General features: G+C 44.4%; 1 protein-coding gene across 2 annotated transcripts in view; it reads left to right on the forward strand.

Annotated features, from left to right (window-relative positions):
* RGS11 (regulator of G protein signaling 11) overlaps positions 1 to 18,149 on the forward strand; it is a 266,061-nt gene that overhangs the window by 169,782 nt on the left and 78,130 nt on the right. For both annotated transcript variants that reach the window (XM_073636325.1, XM_073636326.1), the window contains exons 10-12: positions 1,567 to 1,596; positions 14,233 to 14,294; positions 16,777 to 16,890. In XM_073636325.1, the coding sequence (XP_073492426.1) occupies positions 1,567 to 1,596; positions 14,233 to 14,294; positions 16,777 to 16,890 (206 nt within the window). The remainder of the gene's footprint in view (positions 1 to 1,566; positions 1,597 to 14,232; positions 14,295 to 16,776; positions 16,891 to 18,149) is intronic.

Consider the following 18,149-nt stretch of genomic DNA (forward strand, 5'->3'; position numbering starts at 1 on the left):
CTTTGACAATGAAACCTGGAAGCCGATTGGTTTCTATGCAGAGCCACACCACATTTTACACTCTCCAGTTTCAGTAAATCTCCCCTACTGTGTTCTTGTTCACCGCCACACCAGTCACCATGTCCCTGATCAACACCACACCAGTTACTGTGTTCTTGATCACCACCACACCAATTACCATGTCCCTGATCACCGCCACACCAGTTACTGTGTCCCTGGTCACCGCCACACCAGTTACTGTGTCCCTGATCACCACCACACCATTTACTGTGTCCGTGATCACCGCCACACTGATTACTGTGTTCTTGATCACCACCATACCAATCATATTGTCCTTGATCACTACCCCACCAGTTATTGTGTGCCTGATCACCACCATACCGATCATATTGACCCTGATCACCACTCCACTAATTATTGTGTCCCTGATCACCTCCATACCAATCATATTGTCCCTGATTACCACCACACTGTTATTGTGTCCCTGATCACCACCACACCAGTTACTGTGTCCCTGATCACCAACACACCAATTATATTGTCCCTGATTACCACCACACCAGTTACAGGGTCCCTTTGCCTGCCACCTGTTATAACTTGTGGCAATAAAATGAAGTCTTCAAAAAACTCGCCATGCCTCTTAAATAATATCTTGGAGTGTTTGCTTTCCAAAATGTGCTCATTTTGTGGGTGTTTTTACTGGCTTGATACTCCAGGGCCTCCAAAAATGTGATAGGTAGTCAGGAAATTAGATGCGTAATTTATTCCCCTTGAACGTCCAAAGTTTGTGAAAAAAAAATGTAATTTCTTTATTTTCAAAAAAAGTAACAAAAATTACAACTTCAAAAAACTTGCCATGCCTCTTACTAAATACCTTGGACTGTCTACTTTCCATGAAAGGGTCATTTGAGGAGTATTTGTACTGTCCTGGTTATTTATGGATTCAAGAAATGAGACAGACTGTGAGTACATCAAGATTGATCAATTTTCAAATATATATACCATAGTTTGTAGGTTCTATAACTTCCACACAAAATGATTTGGGTGTTTTTTGCCAAAGAAATATAGCAGAATACAGTTTGGCCTAAATTTATGAAGAAAGATTTATTTGCAACATTTTAAAACAGAAACAAAGAAAAATATGTTTTTTTTTTTTTTAAATGTTTGGTATTTTTTAGTTTATTTAGCAAAAAATAAAAAACCCAATGGTAATTAAATACCACCAAAAGAAAGCTCTATGTGTCTCAAAAAAGATAAACATTTATTTGGGTACAGTGTTACATGACTGAGTAATTGTCATTCAAAGTGTGACAGCGCTAAAATGGGAAAATTGGCCTGGGCACGAAGGTGTCCGGTATTGAAGTGGTAAAAAAAATACGGTCAATAAAAGGTGGAACTTTTTTGACACCTCAGGAATGTATGTATGCCACTGAAAGGTATGCCACTCTATCCCTTTAAAAGATACCCATTAAATCACCACTGTAATATAAAAAAGAATATTAAAAAGCTGTATCGCCTGGTATTTTGGTTTTTGAAAGTAATAGGAGGATTTTTTTTTTAATTTAGGGAAAGAATGCAGATTACTACAAAAGAGAGGTAAGTGAGGTTTTAATATTTTCATGATACATGAGTTATGAATCAATTTACAGTGCTTTCTTTTTCTTCTGTACTCTTCTATAAAAGAATTGGTAGGATAAGTGGCACAGAAAATTAAAAATGAGTGTTTAGGGAGGTCGGGTGATGGGAAACAGAACTGCAGAGTAAATAAGTGTCTTTAAGAAGTTTTTAGGAATGTGGATAGGGAACATATGTTTGACAAAAAGCTATGTCTGAGAAATTTCCAAGAGAAATAAGAAATTTGAAGCGGAAATGATCACAGATTTGAAGTAGAGGGTGATAACAGAGGTCTGAGTGGCAGTGATGATGAAAGTTTGAAGAAAAGAGGGGACAGCTAAACTTTAGATGAGAGACTAGATGACGTAGATTTGTAAGTGATAAGATTAAAATTGAAGAGAGAAGATGGACATTCAAAAAACGATCAAAAGAGAGAGTCTTATGACGGATGATAAATGGTTTGGATAGGAGGGTTATGATAAATGATAACAGGGATGTGGAGGGGAGGGAATGGTGAAAGATTTTAGTAAGAGGTTTATGATGAATAAATGATGAAGGTTGATGAGGGACGGAGTATAATAAAGCTTAAGAGCAGTGAAGATAAGAGGTTCAGAGGGTAGAGGATAACGATTGACAGAGAGGAGATAGACTGATGACAGATGATGACTGGGATAAGGAGAAGAGAAGTCAGCAGAGAGTCTGAGTTGAGGGTATGAAAAAATGTTTATTGGAAAGAAAGGATAAGGGATGATGGCAAGGTTCTGAAGGAAAGGAGGACCATCTGAGGAGATACGATTACAATAGAAGTTTTGAGGAGTAAAGATGGTGAAAGTTCCAAGGCAAGAGACTGATGACAGGATTGAAGAGTTTCATGATGGATGATGACAGGGTTATGAAGGAGAGATGAATATTGAGGGTCTGAGGACTGAGAATGGGAGAGGATGGTACTGTTAAAATAGGATTATGGTAGAGGTTTTAGTAGCAGAAGGTGAGCGAGTGTAATAACAGACTGAGAGGAAAGAAGAAGATAGAGGACAATGACTGTCAGAGAGGAGAGGAGAGGGACTGATGATAGACAGTGCCTGGGAAGACAAGTGGCTGATGGAGGGTCTGGGGAGAGAGTATAAAAGATGTTTGGTGGATAGAGGGGAGGAGAAATGATGGCAAGGATCCAAAGAAGGAGAGAAACATCACAGGGTTATGGAGGGGAGATGACCATGGAAGGTCTGAGAAGGGAAGATGAGGGCACAATTGGTTGAAAGTAGGGTTAAAGGATAAAGACAAGGATTTGGAGGGAGGGAGGGAGGGAGGAGAACTTATGTAACAAAATAGGATTGTGGTAGAGGTTCTAATGGCAGAAGACGAGAGAGTATAATGAGAGGATGAGAGGAGAGAATGATGATGGATGATGACTGGGTTATGAAGGAGAGTGGATGATTGAGGCTGAGGAGAAAGTATGAAGACATATTTGGTGTAATGAACAGATAAAAGATAATGACAAAAATGTAAAGGAGAGGAGGAGATAGGGTCTGAGGAAATAGAATTATGGTAGAAGTTCAGAGGCACCAGAACCTGCGAACGGACCGAAAATTCGCACAAACGTTAGAACCCCATTGACGTCTATGGGACTCAAACGTTCAAAATCAAAAGTGCTCATTTTAAAGGCTAATTTGCATGGTATTGTCCTAAAAAGGGTTTGGGGACCTGGGTCCTGCCCCAGGGGACATGTATCAATGCAAAAAAAAACTTTTAAAAACGGACGTTTTTTCGGGAGCAGTGATTTTAATGATGCTTAAAGTTAAAAAAAAAAAAAAAAAGTGAAATATTCCTTTAAATATCGTACCTGGGGGTGTCTATAGTATGCCTGTAAAGTGGCGCGTGTTTCCCGTGCTTAGAACAGTCCCTGCACAAAATGACATTTTTAAAGGAAAAAAAGTCATTTGAAAACTGCTTGCGGCTTTAATGTAATGTCGGTCCCGGCTATATGGATGAAAATCAGTGAGACAAACGGCATGGGTACCCTCCAGTCCATTACCAGGCCCTTTGGGTCCTGTATGGATATTAAGGGGAACCCCGCACCCAAATTAAAAAAAGGAAAGGCGTGGGGCCCCCAGGCCCTATATACTCTGAACAGCAGTATACAGGCGGTGCAAACAAGACAGGGAGTTTAGGTTTGTTTTTAAGTAGAATCTGTTTGTAATTTTGAACTGGTACATTTTAAAAGTGTAGCTCCAGCCAAAAAATCTGTTTTTAAGCTTTTTGGAAAACATAGGGAACGGTTATTACCCCTGTGACATTTGTTTTGCTGTCTGTGCTCCTCTTCAGAAGATTTCACCTCACTTTTTGTCCCAATGACAAATGTTTTTTGAAAATTTGGGGGTTTTAGTGAAACAAGGATTGGTGATAAAGCATCAGTGGAAAGGAGAAAAGTTTTTCCCATATTAACTCTTACAGGAGAGAACTTCCCTTCCTATGGGGTAGATTTCATCTCACTTCCTGTTGTCTCCTTCCGTTTGCAAGTAGGAGTCGTTTGTAAGTTGGATGTTTGAAAGTAGGGGCCTGCCCTATATACTCAGCAGAAATTTGGGCCTTAGGTGTTGTTGTGGCCTCAACACTGTAAGCCCTCACAGAGCCCTGCTGTAAAATATTAGATCAAGAATTGTAATTACATGCCCCTGTTGAACAGGGCCAGAAAAATTGGGCCTTTGGTGATGGTAGTGCTGGTGCCACAACACTGTAAGTCCTCACAGTTAATCTTGGTGGGCGCAGAAACGGGCCCTGCTGTGAAATATTCAATCAAGAATTGTAATTACATGCTGTGACAGACTCACCCGAGACAGAGGCTATTGGAGGGTACTGAACGCTAGCCTCTTGCCAACAGATTATGGGCCCTGGCATTTGGGGGAAATGGTGCTCTCTGTGAGCTGTATGCCTGGGGACCCTGGGGTTGGTGTTACTTTGGATTCAGCTCCATGTCCCCCCAAAACACACAGACTCTGGGAACCCTTTATATGCCATATTAGAATGATAAGACTGAATTATACTGTTGGGACACATCCTGTGAGGAGAAGCTGGTGTCATCAACTCCACTCACCTGTCTGATGTCAGCTATAATGTGTTTAAAGTAAATGATTTTAGTCTGGCTTACCACAGGTTCTAAGGGTATTCAACTCATTGTTGTTTGTTCTAATTAACCCTGTGTTGATGTTTATGGTAATGTGTGTTAATTGAATGAGTTGATCACATTAGCCACCACCACTGGCTAGGAGACGAACAGTCTAGGCTGAGGAGGGGGGAGATTGTTGTTTGTATTGTTAATTGTAATTAGCTCCAGCTATTGTGTTTATACTACTGTGTGAAGCTCGGTGCCCACAAGTCTGTCATCTGGTCTGGGTAAATTTTGTAGTAAATTAGCTCATGTTAATTAGGTTAGCTTTGGGTCAACCTGCTGTATAAATGTGTGTGAGATCTCAAACAAAGAGTTAGTCCTGATGTACTCCAAGACTGGTGTTGTCTAGTTCTTGGGGTTCCTATAGCCAGATCCATTGGACTTGTGTTCCAGAACTTAGGAAGCGGTATACTGACGGAAGCACTCAAGCGGAGTGTGGGACATTCCGTGACACATGTCCCTCTTGAACAGGGCCAGAAAAATTGGGCCTTTGGTGGTGGTGGTGATGCTGGTGGCACAACACAGGGGCTGAAAAATTGGGCCTTAGGCACTGGTGCTGGTGCCACAACACTGCCACCCCTCACAGATACTCTAGTTGGGACGCAGAAACAAGCCCTGCTGCAAAGTATTGTATCAAAAATTGTAATTACATGCTCCTGTTGAACAGGGCCAGAAAAATTGGGCCTTTGGTGGTGGTGGTGGTGGTGCTGCTGGTGGCACAACACTGTAAGTCCTCATAGTTAATCTTGGTGGGCGCAGAAACAGGCCCTGCTGTGAAATATTAGATCAAGAATTGTAATTACATGCTGAAAAATTGGGCCTTAGGCACTGGTGCTGGTGCCACAACACTGCAACCCCTCACAGATACTCTAGTTGGAACGCAGGAACAAGCCCTGCTGCAAAGTATTGCATCAAAAATTGTAATTACACGCCCCTGTTAAACAGGGGCTCAAAAATTGGGCCTTAGGCACTTGTGCTGGTGCCACAACACTGCAACCCCTCACAGATACTCTAGATGGAACGCAGGAACGAGCCCGGCTGCAAAGTATCGCATCAGAAATTGTAATTACACGCCCCTGTTAAACAGGCGCTGAAAAATTGGACCTTAGGCACTGGTGCTGGTGCCACAACACTGCAACCCCTCACAGATACCCTAGTTGGAATGCAGGAACGAGCCCTGCTGCAAAGTATTGCATAAAAAATTGTAATTACACGCCCCTGTTAAACAGGGGCTGAAAAATTGGGCCTTAGGCACTGGTGGCGGCGCCCAGAACCAAAAATGTTCTTACAAGCTATCAGCATGATCATTGAGGAGGAAGAGGATAATTACTCAGGATAGTCACTCAGCATCAGCATAGGCAGTCTTTGAAAGGATCTGACATTTCCCAAAAAAATTATTCGGTTACATCAGCATCAGGTGCTTGGTATCTGGTGGTGATCTAAGACTGATTCATTTTTATGAAGGTCAGTCAATCGACCGAGTCGGTGGACAGACGCACCCTGTGATCGGTTACAAAGCCTCCAGCAGCACTGAATGTGCGTTCCGAAAGAATGCTGGATGCAGGGCAGGCCAGTAGCTCAATTGCATACTGTGCAAGCTCTGGCCAGTGATCCATCCTCAAGACCCAGTAACCCAGAGGATTTTCGGTGGGAAAGGTGTCCAAGTCAGATCTTGCCCCTAGGTATTCCTGCACCATGTAAAACAGACGCTGGCGATGGTTGCTGGAACCGATCATACCTTGGGGCTGCGGACTAAAAAATTGTCTGAATGCATCGGTCAGACGGCCATCTTCTCCACCGCTCCTTCTTTGACTGACCGAAGCCTCAGCAACACGTTGTCCAGAAACAGGAGTTTGTAACCTCCCAGTCTCTGGGAACGCGTTGCACAGACCTTTCTGCAAGGCCTCCTGAAGATGTTTCATCCTCTGCTCCCTCTGCGATGGCAAGATAAGGTCCGCAACCTTACCCTTGTAACGTGGATCAAAGAGGGTTGCCAGCCAGTATTGGTCCTTCTCCTTGATACCACGAATACGAGGATCCTTCCGCAGGCTTTGCAGGATCAGGGAGGCCATGCAGCGTAGGTTTGCTGAGGCATTCCTCTGGGTCACTAAGGACGACATGATCCGCAGCCACCTCCTCCCAGCCACGTACAAGTCCATGTGTTTCTTGGGACTCTAAATGATCCCTTAAAGACTGCTGCTGATGCTGAGTGCCAGGCTCCACCTCCATACTTACACAATCCTCCTCCTCCTCGTCCTCTTCCTGTGTGATCGGCGGGCACGCAGGAACACTGTCTGGATAAAGGGGGCCTTGAGAGCTAAGTAAGTCCTCCTCTTCCTGCCTCTGTTCTGCCTCAAGTGCCCTGTCCATTATTCCACGCAGTGTGTGCTCCAACAGGTGGACAAGGGGGACATTGTCACTGAAGCATGCACTGTCACTGCTTACCATCCTTGTGGCCTCCTCAAATGGTGACAGGACAGTGCATGCATCCCTGATCATGGCCCACTGGCGTGGGGAAAAAAACCAAGCTCCCCTGACCCTGTCCTGGTGCCATAGTCGCACAGGTACTCATTGATGGCCCTCTGCTGCGTGTGCAGCTGCTGCAGCATGGCCAACGTTGAGTTCCACCTGGTGGGCATGTCACAGATTAGGCGGTTCTTGGGCAGGGTAAATTCCTTTTGGAGGTCTACCAGCCGAGCACTGGCATTATATGACCGGCAGAAATGCACACAGACTTTCCTGGTCTGCCTCAGGAAATCCTGTAAGCCCGGGTACCTGCCCAAGAACTGCTGCACCACCAAGTTAAGGACGTGAGCCAAACAGGGCACATGGGTCAGTTTTCCCTGTCGGAGGGCGGAGAGGAGGTTGGTGCCATTGTCGCAAACCACCATTCCTGCCTTAAGTTGGTGTGGCATCAACCACCTCTGAACCTGCCCCTGCAGAGCTGACAGAACCTCTGCCCCAGTGAGGATCCTGTCCCCCAAGCACACCAGCTCAAGCACCGCACGGCATCTTTTGGCCTGCGTACTTGCGTAGCCCCTTGAATGGCTACGGAGCACCGCTGGTTCCGAGGACAAAGCACAGGAAGAGGCCATGGAGGAAGAAGAAGAGGGGGTGGAGGAGAGAGGTGTGTCACAATCATTAGTAATGGCATTTTGGAGGCGTGGTGGCGGAACAACCCCCAACACTACTGCACCTTGTCCTGCATCCTTCCCAGCTGCCAGCAGAGTCACCCAATGCTGTGAAACTTAGGTAACATCCCTGTCCATGCCTGCTGGACCATGAGTCAGCGGTAATATGCACATATTACCGCTGACCGCCCTGTCCAGCGAGGCCAAGACATTGCCTTCCACATGCCGGTAGAGAGCCGGAATCACCTTCCGTGAGAAAAAGTGGCGTTTGGGTACCTGCCACTGAGGAACCGCACATTCCACAAACTCACGGAAGGGGGCAGAGTCTACCAACTGAAAAGGTAGCAGTTGAAGTGCTAGCAATTTTGCCAAGCTAGCATTCAACCGCTGGGCATGTGGATGGCTGGGAGCGAACTTCTTTCGGCGGTGCAGCAGCTGGGGCAGGGAAATTTGCCTGGTACAATCTGACGTTGGTGTACTGAAAGCAGATTGCCCACAAGTACTTGGCTGTGACACACCTAATTCTACACCTTCATTCCTCTCAGTGCAGGTCTCAGAGATGACTGAAGGTATAGTGGGGTTAGAGATCTCAGCCGATGAGGAGCAAGGAGAGGTCCTCTTTGTTCTTTGGTGTGGGTCTTTTAGATACGCTTGCCAACGAACTGCATGGCAGGTCAACATATGTCTGGTCAAGCATGTGGTACCCAAGCAGGAGATGTTTTGGCCACGCGAGATACGTTTGAGACATATGTAGCAAATATCTGCGGTGCGATCTGATGCACTCGTCTCAAAAAAGGCCCACACCAAAGAACTTTTTGAATAATGCGCAGAGACAGCAGCGCCCTGCACATGCGGAGCTTTGCGGTGTGATGAAGTCAGTGTGCTGCCCTTAGGCTGGCCCCTGGAGGGCATCCTGCCTCGTTGGTGATGTGCCTCCTCCTCCTCCTCCTCTCTCCTATCACGCACCCACGTTGAGTCAGTGACCTCATCATCCCCTCCCTCCTCATCACTGGAGCAAACCTGGCAGTATGCTGCAGCAGGGGGAGCATGACTGCCAGATTGCTGTCCTTCTTGGACACCCCCTCTGTCCGTGCTCACGTTACTGCCTTCATCTAGCTCAGTATCATCATCAGAGCCTTCTAAACGCTGGGCATCCTCCTGGAGCATGTACCCAACACTGTGGTCAAACAGTTCGAGGGACTCCTCAGGAGGACATGGCGGGGCTAGGGAAGGAGTCGCTGATGCCATTGAGCCAAGGGAAGAGGCTGCATTGGCAGCTGCTTTGCCAGACAAAGTACCCTGAGCATGGGTGAGGGAGGATGAGGAGGATGGGGACGGCTTGGTCATCCACTCGACCAAGTCTTCCGCATGTTGCGGCTCAACACGGCCAGCTGCCGAAAAAAAGGCCAAGCGTGTCCCATGGCCACGTGCTGATGAGGCACCGTCTCCACGACCAGCACCGTTGCCTCTAGACACAGAGCCTGCTTGCCCTCTTTTATTGGCTTGTGACTATATATATATATATATATATATATATATATATACTGATACTGCAGCTAGCAAAATCAACTGCCTGCCTACAGTATGAGAACACCACCAACCTTCTACAGGTAGCTTTAGCTGAACACTGTGCAGAGGTCGCACTACACTATCATGTAAATACTTTAGCTGCCTGCGGTAGTGATAGGATCAGGAAAACACCACCAACCTTCTACTGGTAGCTTTAGCTGAACACTGTGCAGAGGTCGCACTACACTAACGTGTAAATACTTTAGCTGCCTGTGGTAGTGATAGGATCAGGAAAACACCATCAAACTTCTACAGGTAGCTTTAGCTGAACACTGTGCAGAGGTTGCACTACATTACCGTGTAAATACTTTAGCTGCCTGCGATAGTGATAGGATCAGGAAAACACCACCAACCTTCTACAGGTAGCTTTAGCTGAACACTGTTCAGAGGATGCACTACACTAACTTGTAGCTTTAGTTGAACACTGTGCAGAGGTCGCACTACACTAACTTGTAGCTTTAGCTGAACACTGTGAGGAGGACGCACTACACTAACTTGGAGCTTTAGATGAACACTGTTCAGAGGACGCACTACACTAACTTGTAGCTTTAGCTGAACACTGTGCAGAGGTCGCACTACACTAACATGTAGTTTTAGCTGAACACTGTGAGGAGGATGCACTACACTAACTTGTAGCTTTAGATGAACACTGTTCAGAGGATGCACTACATTAACTTGTAGCTTTAGCTGAACACTGTGCAGAGGTCGCACTGAACTAACTTGTAGCTTTAGCTGAACACTGTGCAGAGGTCGCACTACACTAACTTGTAGTTTTAGCTGAACACTGTGAGGAGGACGCACTACACTAACTTGTAGCTTTAGATGAACACTGTTCAGAGGACGCACTACACTAACTTGTAGCTTTAGCTGAACACTGTGCAGTGGTCGCACTAAACTAACTTGTAGCTTTAGCTGAACACTGTGCAGAGGTCGCACTACACTAACTTGTAGTTTTAGCTGAACACTGTGAGGAGGACGCACTACACTAACTTGTAGCTTTAGATGAACACTGTTCAGAGGACGCACCACACTAACTTGTAGCTTTAGCTGAACACTGTGAGGAGGACGCACTACACTAACTTGTAGCTTTAGATGAACACTGTTCAGATGACGCATTACACTAACTTGTAGCTTTAGCTGAACACTGTGCAGAGGTCGCACTAAACTAACATGTAGCTTTAGCTGAACACTGTGCAGAGGTCGCACTACACTAACATGTAGTTTTAGCTGAACACTGTGAGGAGGACGCACTACACTAACTTGTAGCTTTAGATGAACACTGTTCAGAGGACGCACTACACTAACTTGTAGCTTCAGATGAACACTGTGCAGAGGTCGCACTAAACTAACTTGTAGCTTTAGCTGAACACTGTGCAGAGGTCGCACTACACTAACTTGTAGTTTTAGCTGAACACTGTGAGGAGGACGCACTACACTAACTTGTAGCTTTAGATGAACACTGTTCAGAGGACGCACTACACTAACTTGTAGCTTTAGCTGAACACTGTGAGGAGGACGCACTACACTAACTTGTAGCTTTAGATGAACACTGTTCAGATGACGCATTACACTAACTTGTAGCTTTAGCTGAACACTGTGCAGAGATCGCACTAAACTAACTTGTAGCTTTAGCTGAACACTGTGCAGGGGTCGCACTACACTAACTTGTAGTTTTAGCTGAACACTCTGAGGAGGACGCACTACACTAACTTGTAGCTTTAGATGAACACTGTTCAGAGGACGCACTACACTAACTTGTAGCTTTAGCTGAACACTGTGCAGAGGTCACACTAAACTAACTTGTAGCTTTAGCTGAACACTGTGCAGAGGTCGCACTACACTAACTTGTAGTTTTAGCTGAACACTGTGAGGAGGACACACTACACTAACTTGTAGCTTTAGATGAACACTGTTCAGAGGACGCACTACACTAACTTGTAGCTTTAGCTGAACACTGTGAGGAGGACGCACTACACTAACTTGTAGCTTTAGATGAACACTGTTCAGATGACGCATTACACTAACTTGTAGCTTTAGCTGAACACTGTGCAGAGGTCGCACTAAACTAACTTGTAGCTTTAGCTGAACACTGTGCAGAGGTCGCACTACACTAACATGTAGTTTTAGCTGAACACTGTGAGGAGGACGCACTACACTAACTTGTAGCTTTAGATGAACACTGTGAGGAGGACGCACTACACTAACTTGTAGCTTTAGCTGAACACTGTGAGGAGAACGCTCTACACTAACTTGTAGCTTTAGATGAACACTGTTCAGATGACGCATTACACTAACTTGTAGCTTTTGCTGAACACCGCGCAGAGGTCGCATAAAACTAACTTGTAGCTTTAGCTGAACACTGTGCAGAGGTCACACTACACTAACTTGTAGTTTTAGCTGAACACTGTGAGGAGGACGCACTACACTAACTTGTAGCTTTAGATGAACACTGTTCAGAGGACGCACTACACTAACTTGTAGCTTTAGCTGAACACTGTGCAGAGGTCGCACTACAATAACGTGTAAATATTTTAGCTGCCTGCGGTAGTGATAGGATCAGGAAAACACCTCCAACCTTCTACAGGTAGCTTTAGGTGAACACTGTGCAGAGGTCGCACTACATTAACGTGTAAATACTTTAGCTGCATGCGATAGTGATAGGATCAGGAAAACACCACCAACCTTCTACAGGTAGCTTTAGCTGAACACTGTTCAGAGGATGCACTAAACTAACTTGTAGCTTTAGTTGAACACTGTGCAGAGGTCACACTACACTAACTTGTAGCTTTAGCTGAACACTGTGAGGAGGACGCACTACACTAACTTGGAGCTTTAGATGAACACTGTTCAGAGGACGCACTACACTAACTTGTAGCTTTAGCTGAACACTGTGCAGAGGTCGCACTAAACTAACTTGTAGCTTTAGCTGAACACTGTGCAGAGGTCGCACTACACTAACTTGTAGTTTTAGCTGAACACTCTGAGGAGGACGCACTACACTAACTTGTAGCTTTAGATGAACACTGTTCAGAGGACGCACTACACTAACTTGTAGCTTTAGCTGAACACTGTGAGGAGGACGCACTACACTAACTTGTAGCTTTAGATGAACACTGTTCAGATGACGCATTACACTAACTTGTAGCTTTAGCTGAACACTGTGCAGAGGTTGCACTAAACTAACTTGTAGCTTTAGCTGAACACTGTGCAGAGGTCACACTACACTAACTTGTAGTTTTAGCTGAATACTGTGAGGAGGACGCACTACACTAACTTGTAGCTTTAGATGAACACTGTTCAGAGGACGCACTACACTAACTTGTAGCTTTAGCTGAACACTGTGAGGAGGACGCACTACACTAACTTGTAGCTTTAGATGAACACTGTTCAGAGGATGCACTACACTAACTTGTAGCTTTAGCTGAACACTGTGCAGAGGTCACACTAAACTAACTTGTAGCTTTAGCTGAACACTGTGCAGGGGTCGCACTACACTAACTTGTAGTTTTAGCTGAACACTCTGAGGAGGACGCACTACACTAACTTGTAGCTTTAGATGAACACTGTTCAGAGGACACACTACACTAACTTGTAGCTTTAGCTGAACACTGTGCAGAGGTCGCACTAAACTAACTTGTAGCTTTAGCTGAACACTGTGAGGAGGACGCACTACACTAACTGTAACAAGACAAGCCTGCCTGTCAGTAGGAAGATAACAGGAACGGATCTAGCTAAATTGAATACAGTGTGTGTATATATATATATATATATATATATACATATATATATATATATATATATATATATATATATATATATATATATATATATATATATATACAACACCTGGGATGCATATATATATATATACACAATACACTGTAAGTGCAGCTAACTGACTGACTGTCCTTCCTAATCTAGCTAACTCAAATGAAATTACACTGTCTCTCTTTCTCTCTATCTCTCAGCACGCCGGAACACACTACACAGGGCCGCCGTGCAGGCGGCCTTATATAGTGTGGGGCGTGTTCTAAACCCCCTGAGCCATAATTGGCCAAAGCCACCCTGGCTTTGGCCAATTACAGCTCTCTCTACTGACGGCGCTGTGATTGGCCAAGCATGCGGGTCATAGTGCATGCTTGGCCAATCATCAGCCAGCAGTGCACTGCGATGCCGCAGTGAATTATGGGCCGTGACGCGCCACACGAATTTGGCGCGAATGGCCCATATCGTTCGTAATTCGGCAAATGGGCGAACAGACAATGTTCGAGTCGAACATGGGTTCGACTCGAACACGAAGCTCATCCCTATTTAGAGGGCAGAAGATGCTGTAGGTTCCCAGGCAGAAGAATGATGACAGAAGTCAGAGAGAGGTTGATAGATGATGTTGAACACAGATGATGGCAGATTTCTAAAATAAAAGGAATAGTAAAGATTCAGAGGAGACAGGATGATGTAGGCTTGGAGCCGGAGAAAGAACAATCTCAGGTCTAGAAAGAGATGATGATGGATGATAAAAAGGGTTGGATGTAGAGATGATTATATGGGTGCAGAAGAGAAAGTGTACGTGATGAACGGGGAATAGAGTTTTGGAGTTTCGGGGGATGTGTGCCTTGAGTGAAATCTAATATGTTTGAATTTCAATGCCCACATTCCTAGCATTATCAGTAAATAGCTGTGAAAGGAAATGATCAAAATACAAGTAGGCATCCATGTGTCTGTTTAATTGCTTTTTTGTGTTTACAATAGATAGAATGTCTGAAAAAGGCCATGGCTCGAACTAGGGTGAAATCCTCCATCTGCCTAGAAGGGTGAGTGAAAACGCGTTAAGTACCAGAAAGATGCCACATTTTATTGATACAAGCCCGAAAAATCTCCAGAAAAGATATTAAAAACATAACTGTCTCTGTGAATATTTAAGTGCAATAATAGGAGTTTAAAATGTTCCTTAGGGACGTTTTACAGACTTGTTCAGACTGAGGTACGCCGTGTACCTAAAGTTCATTAAATTATTCCTTTAACATATACATCTGATGAGTCAGTCACCCAGAGCCCAAGGAAGACAGCCACCACCCCCACCTTTTGGGGCCTCTTCTGTTATTGTTAGTGGAAAGAACGAGTTCCATCACTATGGAAAGCTTCCATCTCGATGCTAGATTATTCTCACTGCATCTTGAGTTCTACATACATTTTTTTATTAAATCCTGGATTACCTAACCTTGGAATATATTACGGTACACTATAAAGAAAAAATATAGCTAGCTATTTCCACTCCGGGGATCTCCTATTCAGAACTAATAAATGGTAAATCCATTATATTCGAGTTAATATACCAAAAATAATAATACCGCTTCAGGACAAATTTGACAAATGAAATCAACCCTTGTTTAGTTGGAACTCATATAGTCATGACAATGGATTGCATGTCAGTGTACACAATTATAGTGTGGCTGTTCCATTGATGTATTAGAAATCAAACCTTCAATGTAAGGGTCAAACAGTCTTTTAGAATTAATCTTAAGGGTTCATTCCCGGTCTGACCAATAACCAACTGCCCCATGTTTGGGTCAAACTTTGAACTTACTTTTAATATTCACCATTAAAGCTAACTGATACTTAAAGACTCTGTACAGTCTTAACAAAACAAATCAGGTGATGATTTCTAATTACAGTTGATAACCTTACTGAACTGCATTACAGTCTCAAATATGTTAGTTGGGTGAAGGTTTGAGTTGATCACAATCCCCTCTACCATTAACCCTCCCAGTAACTCGACAACTAACCCTTACACTAACCATCTTTTGAAATCTAACACTAACTGTTATACTAACCCTTCCTGTAACCCTAACACTAACCCTTCCTGTAATTCTAACAATAACACTAATGCCCTGTACACATGATAGGATTTTCCAATGGAAAATGTGTGATAGGACCTTGTTGTCGGAAATTCCGACCGTGTGTAGGCCCCATCACACATTTTCCATAGGAATTTCCCACACACAAAGTTTGAGAGCTTGCTATAAAATTTTCCGACAACAAAATCTGTTGTCGGAAATTCCGATCGTGTGTACACAAATCTGACACACAAAGTGCCACGCATGCCCAGAATAAATTAAGAAACGAAAGCTATTGGCTACTGCCCCGTTTGTAGTCCCGATGTACGTGTTTTATGTCACCACGTTCAGAACGATCAGATTTTCCGACAACTTTGTGTGACCGTGTGTATGCAAGACAAGTTCGAGCCAACATCCGTCGGAAAAAATCCATGGATTTTGTTGTCGGAATGTCCGATCAATGTCCGACCGTGTGTACAGGGCATAACCCTTCCTGTAACCCTAACACTAACCTTCCTGTAACATTAACACTAACTCTTTCTGTAACACTAATTCTTCCTGTAACCCTAACACAAACTCTTCCTGTAACACCAACCCTTCCTCTATCCCTAACACTTACCTTTCCTGTAGCTTAACACTAATTTTTCCTGTATCCCTAATAATAATCCTCACAGAAACCCTAACAAATACCCTCCCTGTAGCCCTAACACTAACCCTTTCTGAAACACTACCACTAGCCCTTCCTGTAATCTTACCACTATCTCTCTCTGTAACACTAACACAGCCCTTCCTGTAACCCTAACATTAACCTTCTCTGTGACCCTAACACTATCCCTTCCTGTATCCCTAACACTAACCGTCCCAGTAACAGTAACACTAATTATACCAGTAACCCTAACACTAACTCTTCCTGTAACCCTAACAATTACCTTTCTTGTAGCCTAAAACTATTGCTTCCTGTAACCCTAACACTAATCCTCACAGAAACCCTAACACTAACCCTTTCTGTAACACTAACACTATCTCTCCCTTTAACACTAACCCTCCCAGTAACCCTAACATTAAAACTTCCTGTAACACTAACACTAATCTTCCCTGTGCTTTAACACTATCTCTTCCTGTAACCCTAACATTAACCTTACTTGTAACCCTGACACTAACCCTCCCTGTAACACTAACCCTATGGTAGGTAAATGTAAGCCCTTTGCATACTCACCTCTCCCTCTTCAGAACATCCATGTTCCCCATTCTGGTATGAATATGGTACAGCAATATATACAATGTGATGAGACCTATGCGCTGTCAGTGGTGGCATCTTCCTGGTGGGGATCAAATCCTGACTCCTTAGAGAAGACTAAAAACAAAACCAAAAAAAAATGTTGGGTTCCATTTTAACACCCATCCTTTCCTTGCGCTATTTGTTTTAGTCACTGTTTTTCATTGTTTTTTTTTTTTTTAGCTTCATTAAATTCAGTGAACAGTACTTGCCACATGACCCCATCATGTCTGGCTGTCTTCCCAGTAACCCATGGATTACAGACGATGTCACATACTGGACATTAAATGCACCCTTGTAAGTATGGGCCCAGAATACATCTCTTGTGTTTTTGTCCCAGTTTTGTTTGCTGATCGCTTTCATGAGAACGTAGACACCTAATACAGGTAATTACACTGCATGTAGATGCAATTGCTGCAGCAATGTGCAATGGCGATCAATTGTTTATTTTCCTTTAACTGTAACCTTACAACTTGCCCCAGTGTTGCTACCAGGCCTTAAAGCGGGGTTCCACCCAAAAGTGGAACTTCTGCTCATCAGATTCCCCCCCCCCCTCCGGTGTCACAATTGGCACCTTTCAGGGAGGAGGGGGGTGCAGATACCTGTATAATACAGGTATCTGCACCCACTTCCGGGAATAGACTCCCGCGGGAGTCATGCCCCCTCCCGCACTCCCCCGCTGTCTCCTGGGAAAGACACAGGTCCCAGGAGATAGCGGGGACCATTGAGAATGTGAGGGAACCGGGAAGTGAAGCCGCAATGCTTCACTTACTGATTCTCTCAATGAGAATGGCGGCAGCAGCACCCGAGGATCGAGGGATGGTTCGGACTCGGGTGCCGACATCGCTGGACCCCGGGACAGGTGAGTGTCTTTATTTTAAAAGTCAGCAGCTGCAGTATTTGCAGCTGCTGACATCTAAAAAAAATTTTTTCGCCGGACTCCCTCTTTAAGTGAAATGGTCACCAAACCATTGTATGCGTTACACAAAAAAAACCTACAAAGAAAATATCGTGATGTCAAGAGAATCAAGTAGTGGAGTAAAGTTGAGGATGACCAAGAGCTCCTTGCAGGGGGTATTTAGAGGAATCAGAAGACTCTAATGCCGTGTACACACGAGCGGACTTCTTGTCTGCCTGAACTCCAAAGGACTTTTCAACAGAGTTCCGAGGAAACGGACTTGCCTACACACGATCCCACCAAAGTCCGATCGTTTTCAACATGATGACGTACAACCGGACTAGAATAAGGAAGTTCATAGCCAGTAGCCAATAGCTGCCCTTTGCATCGTTTTCGGTCCGTCGGACTAGCATATAGACGAACGGTTTATTCGATAGGAATCAAGTCCGTCGGAAAGATTTGAAACATGTTCTATTTCTAGGTACGTTGGAATTTTCGACAGAAAAGGTCCGCTGAAGGTCCGATGAAGCCCACACGCGATCGGAATGTTCGACTGAATCGTTCTGTCAGACCTTTTCTGCCGGAAAGTCCGCTCGTGTGTACGTGGCATTAGAGTTCAGGAAACATTAAACCACCTCTCCTTTCTGTTTGGTGATCT

Source organism: Aquarana catesbeiana, linkage group LG06 (assembly GCF_042186555.1).
Source record: "Aquarana catesbeiana isolate 2022-GZ linkage group LG06, ASM4218655v1, whole genome shotgun sequence".
Classification (NCBI taxonomy): Eukaryota; Metazoa; Chordata; class Amphibia; order Anura; family Ranidae; genus Aquarana; species Aquarana catesbeiana.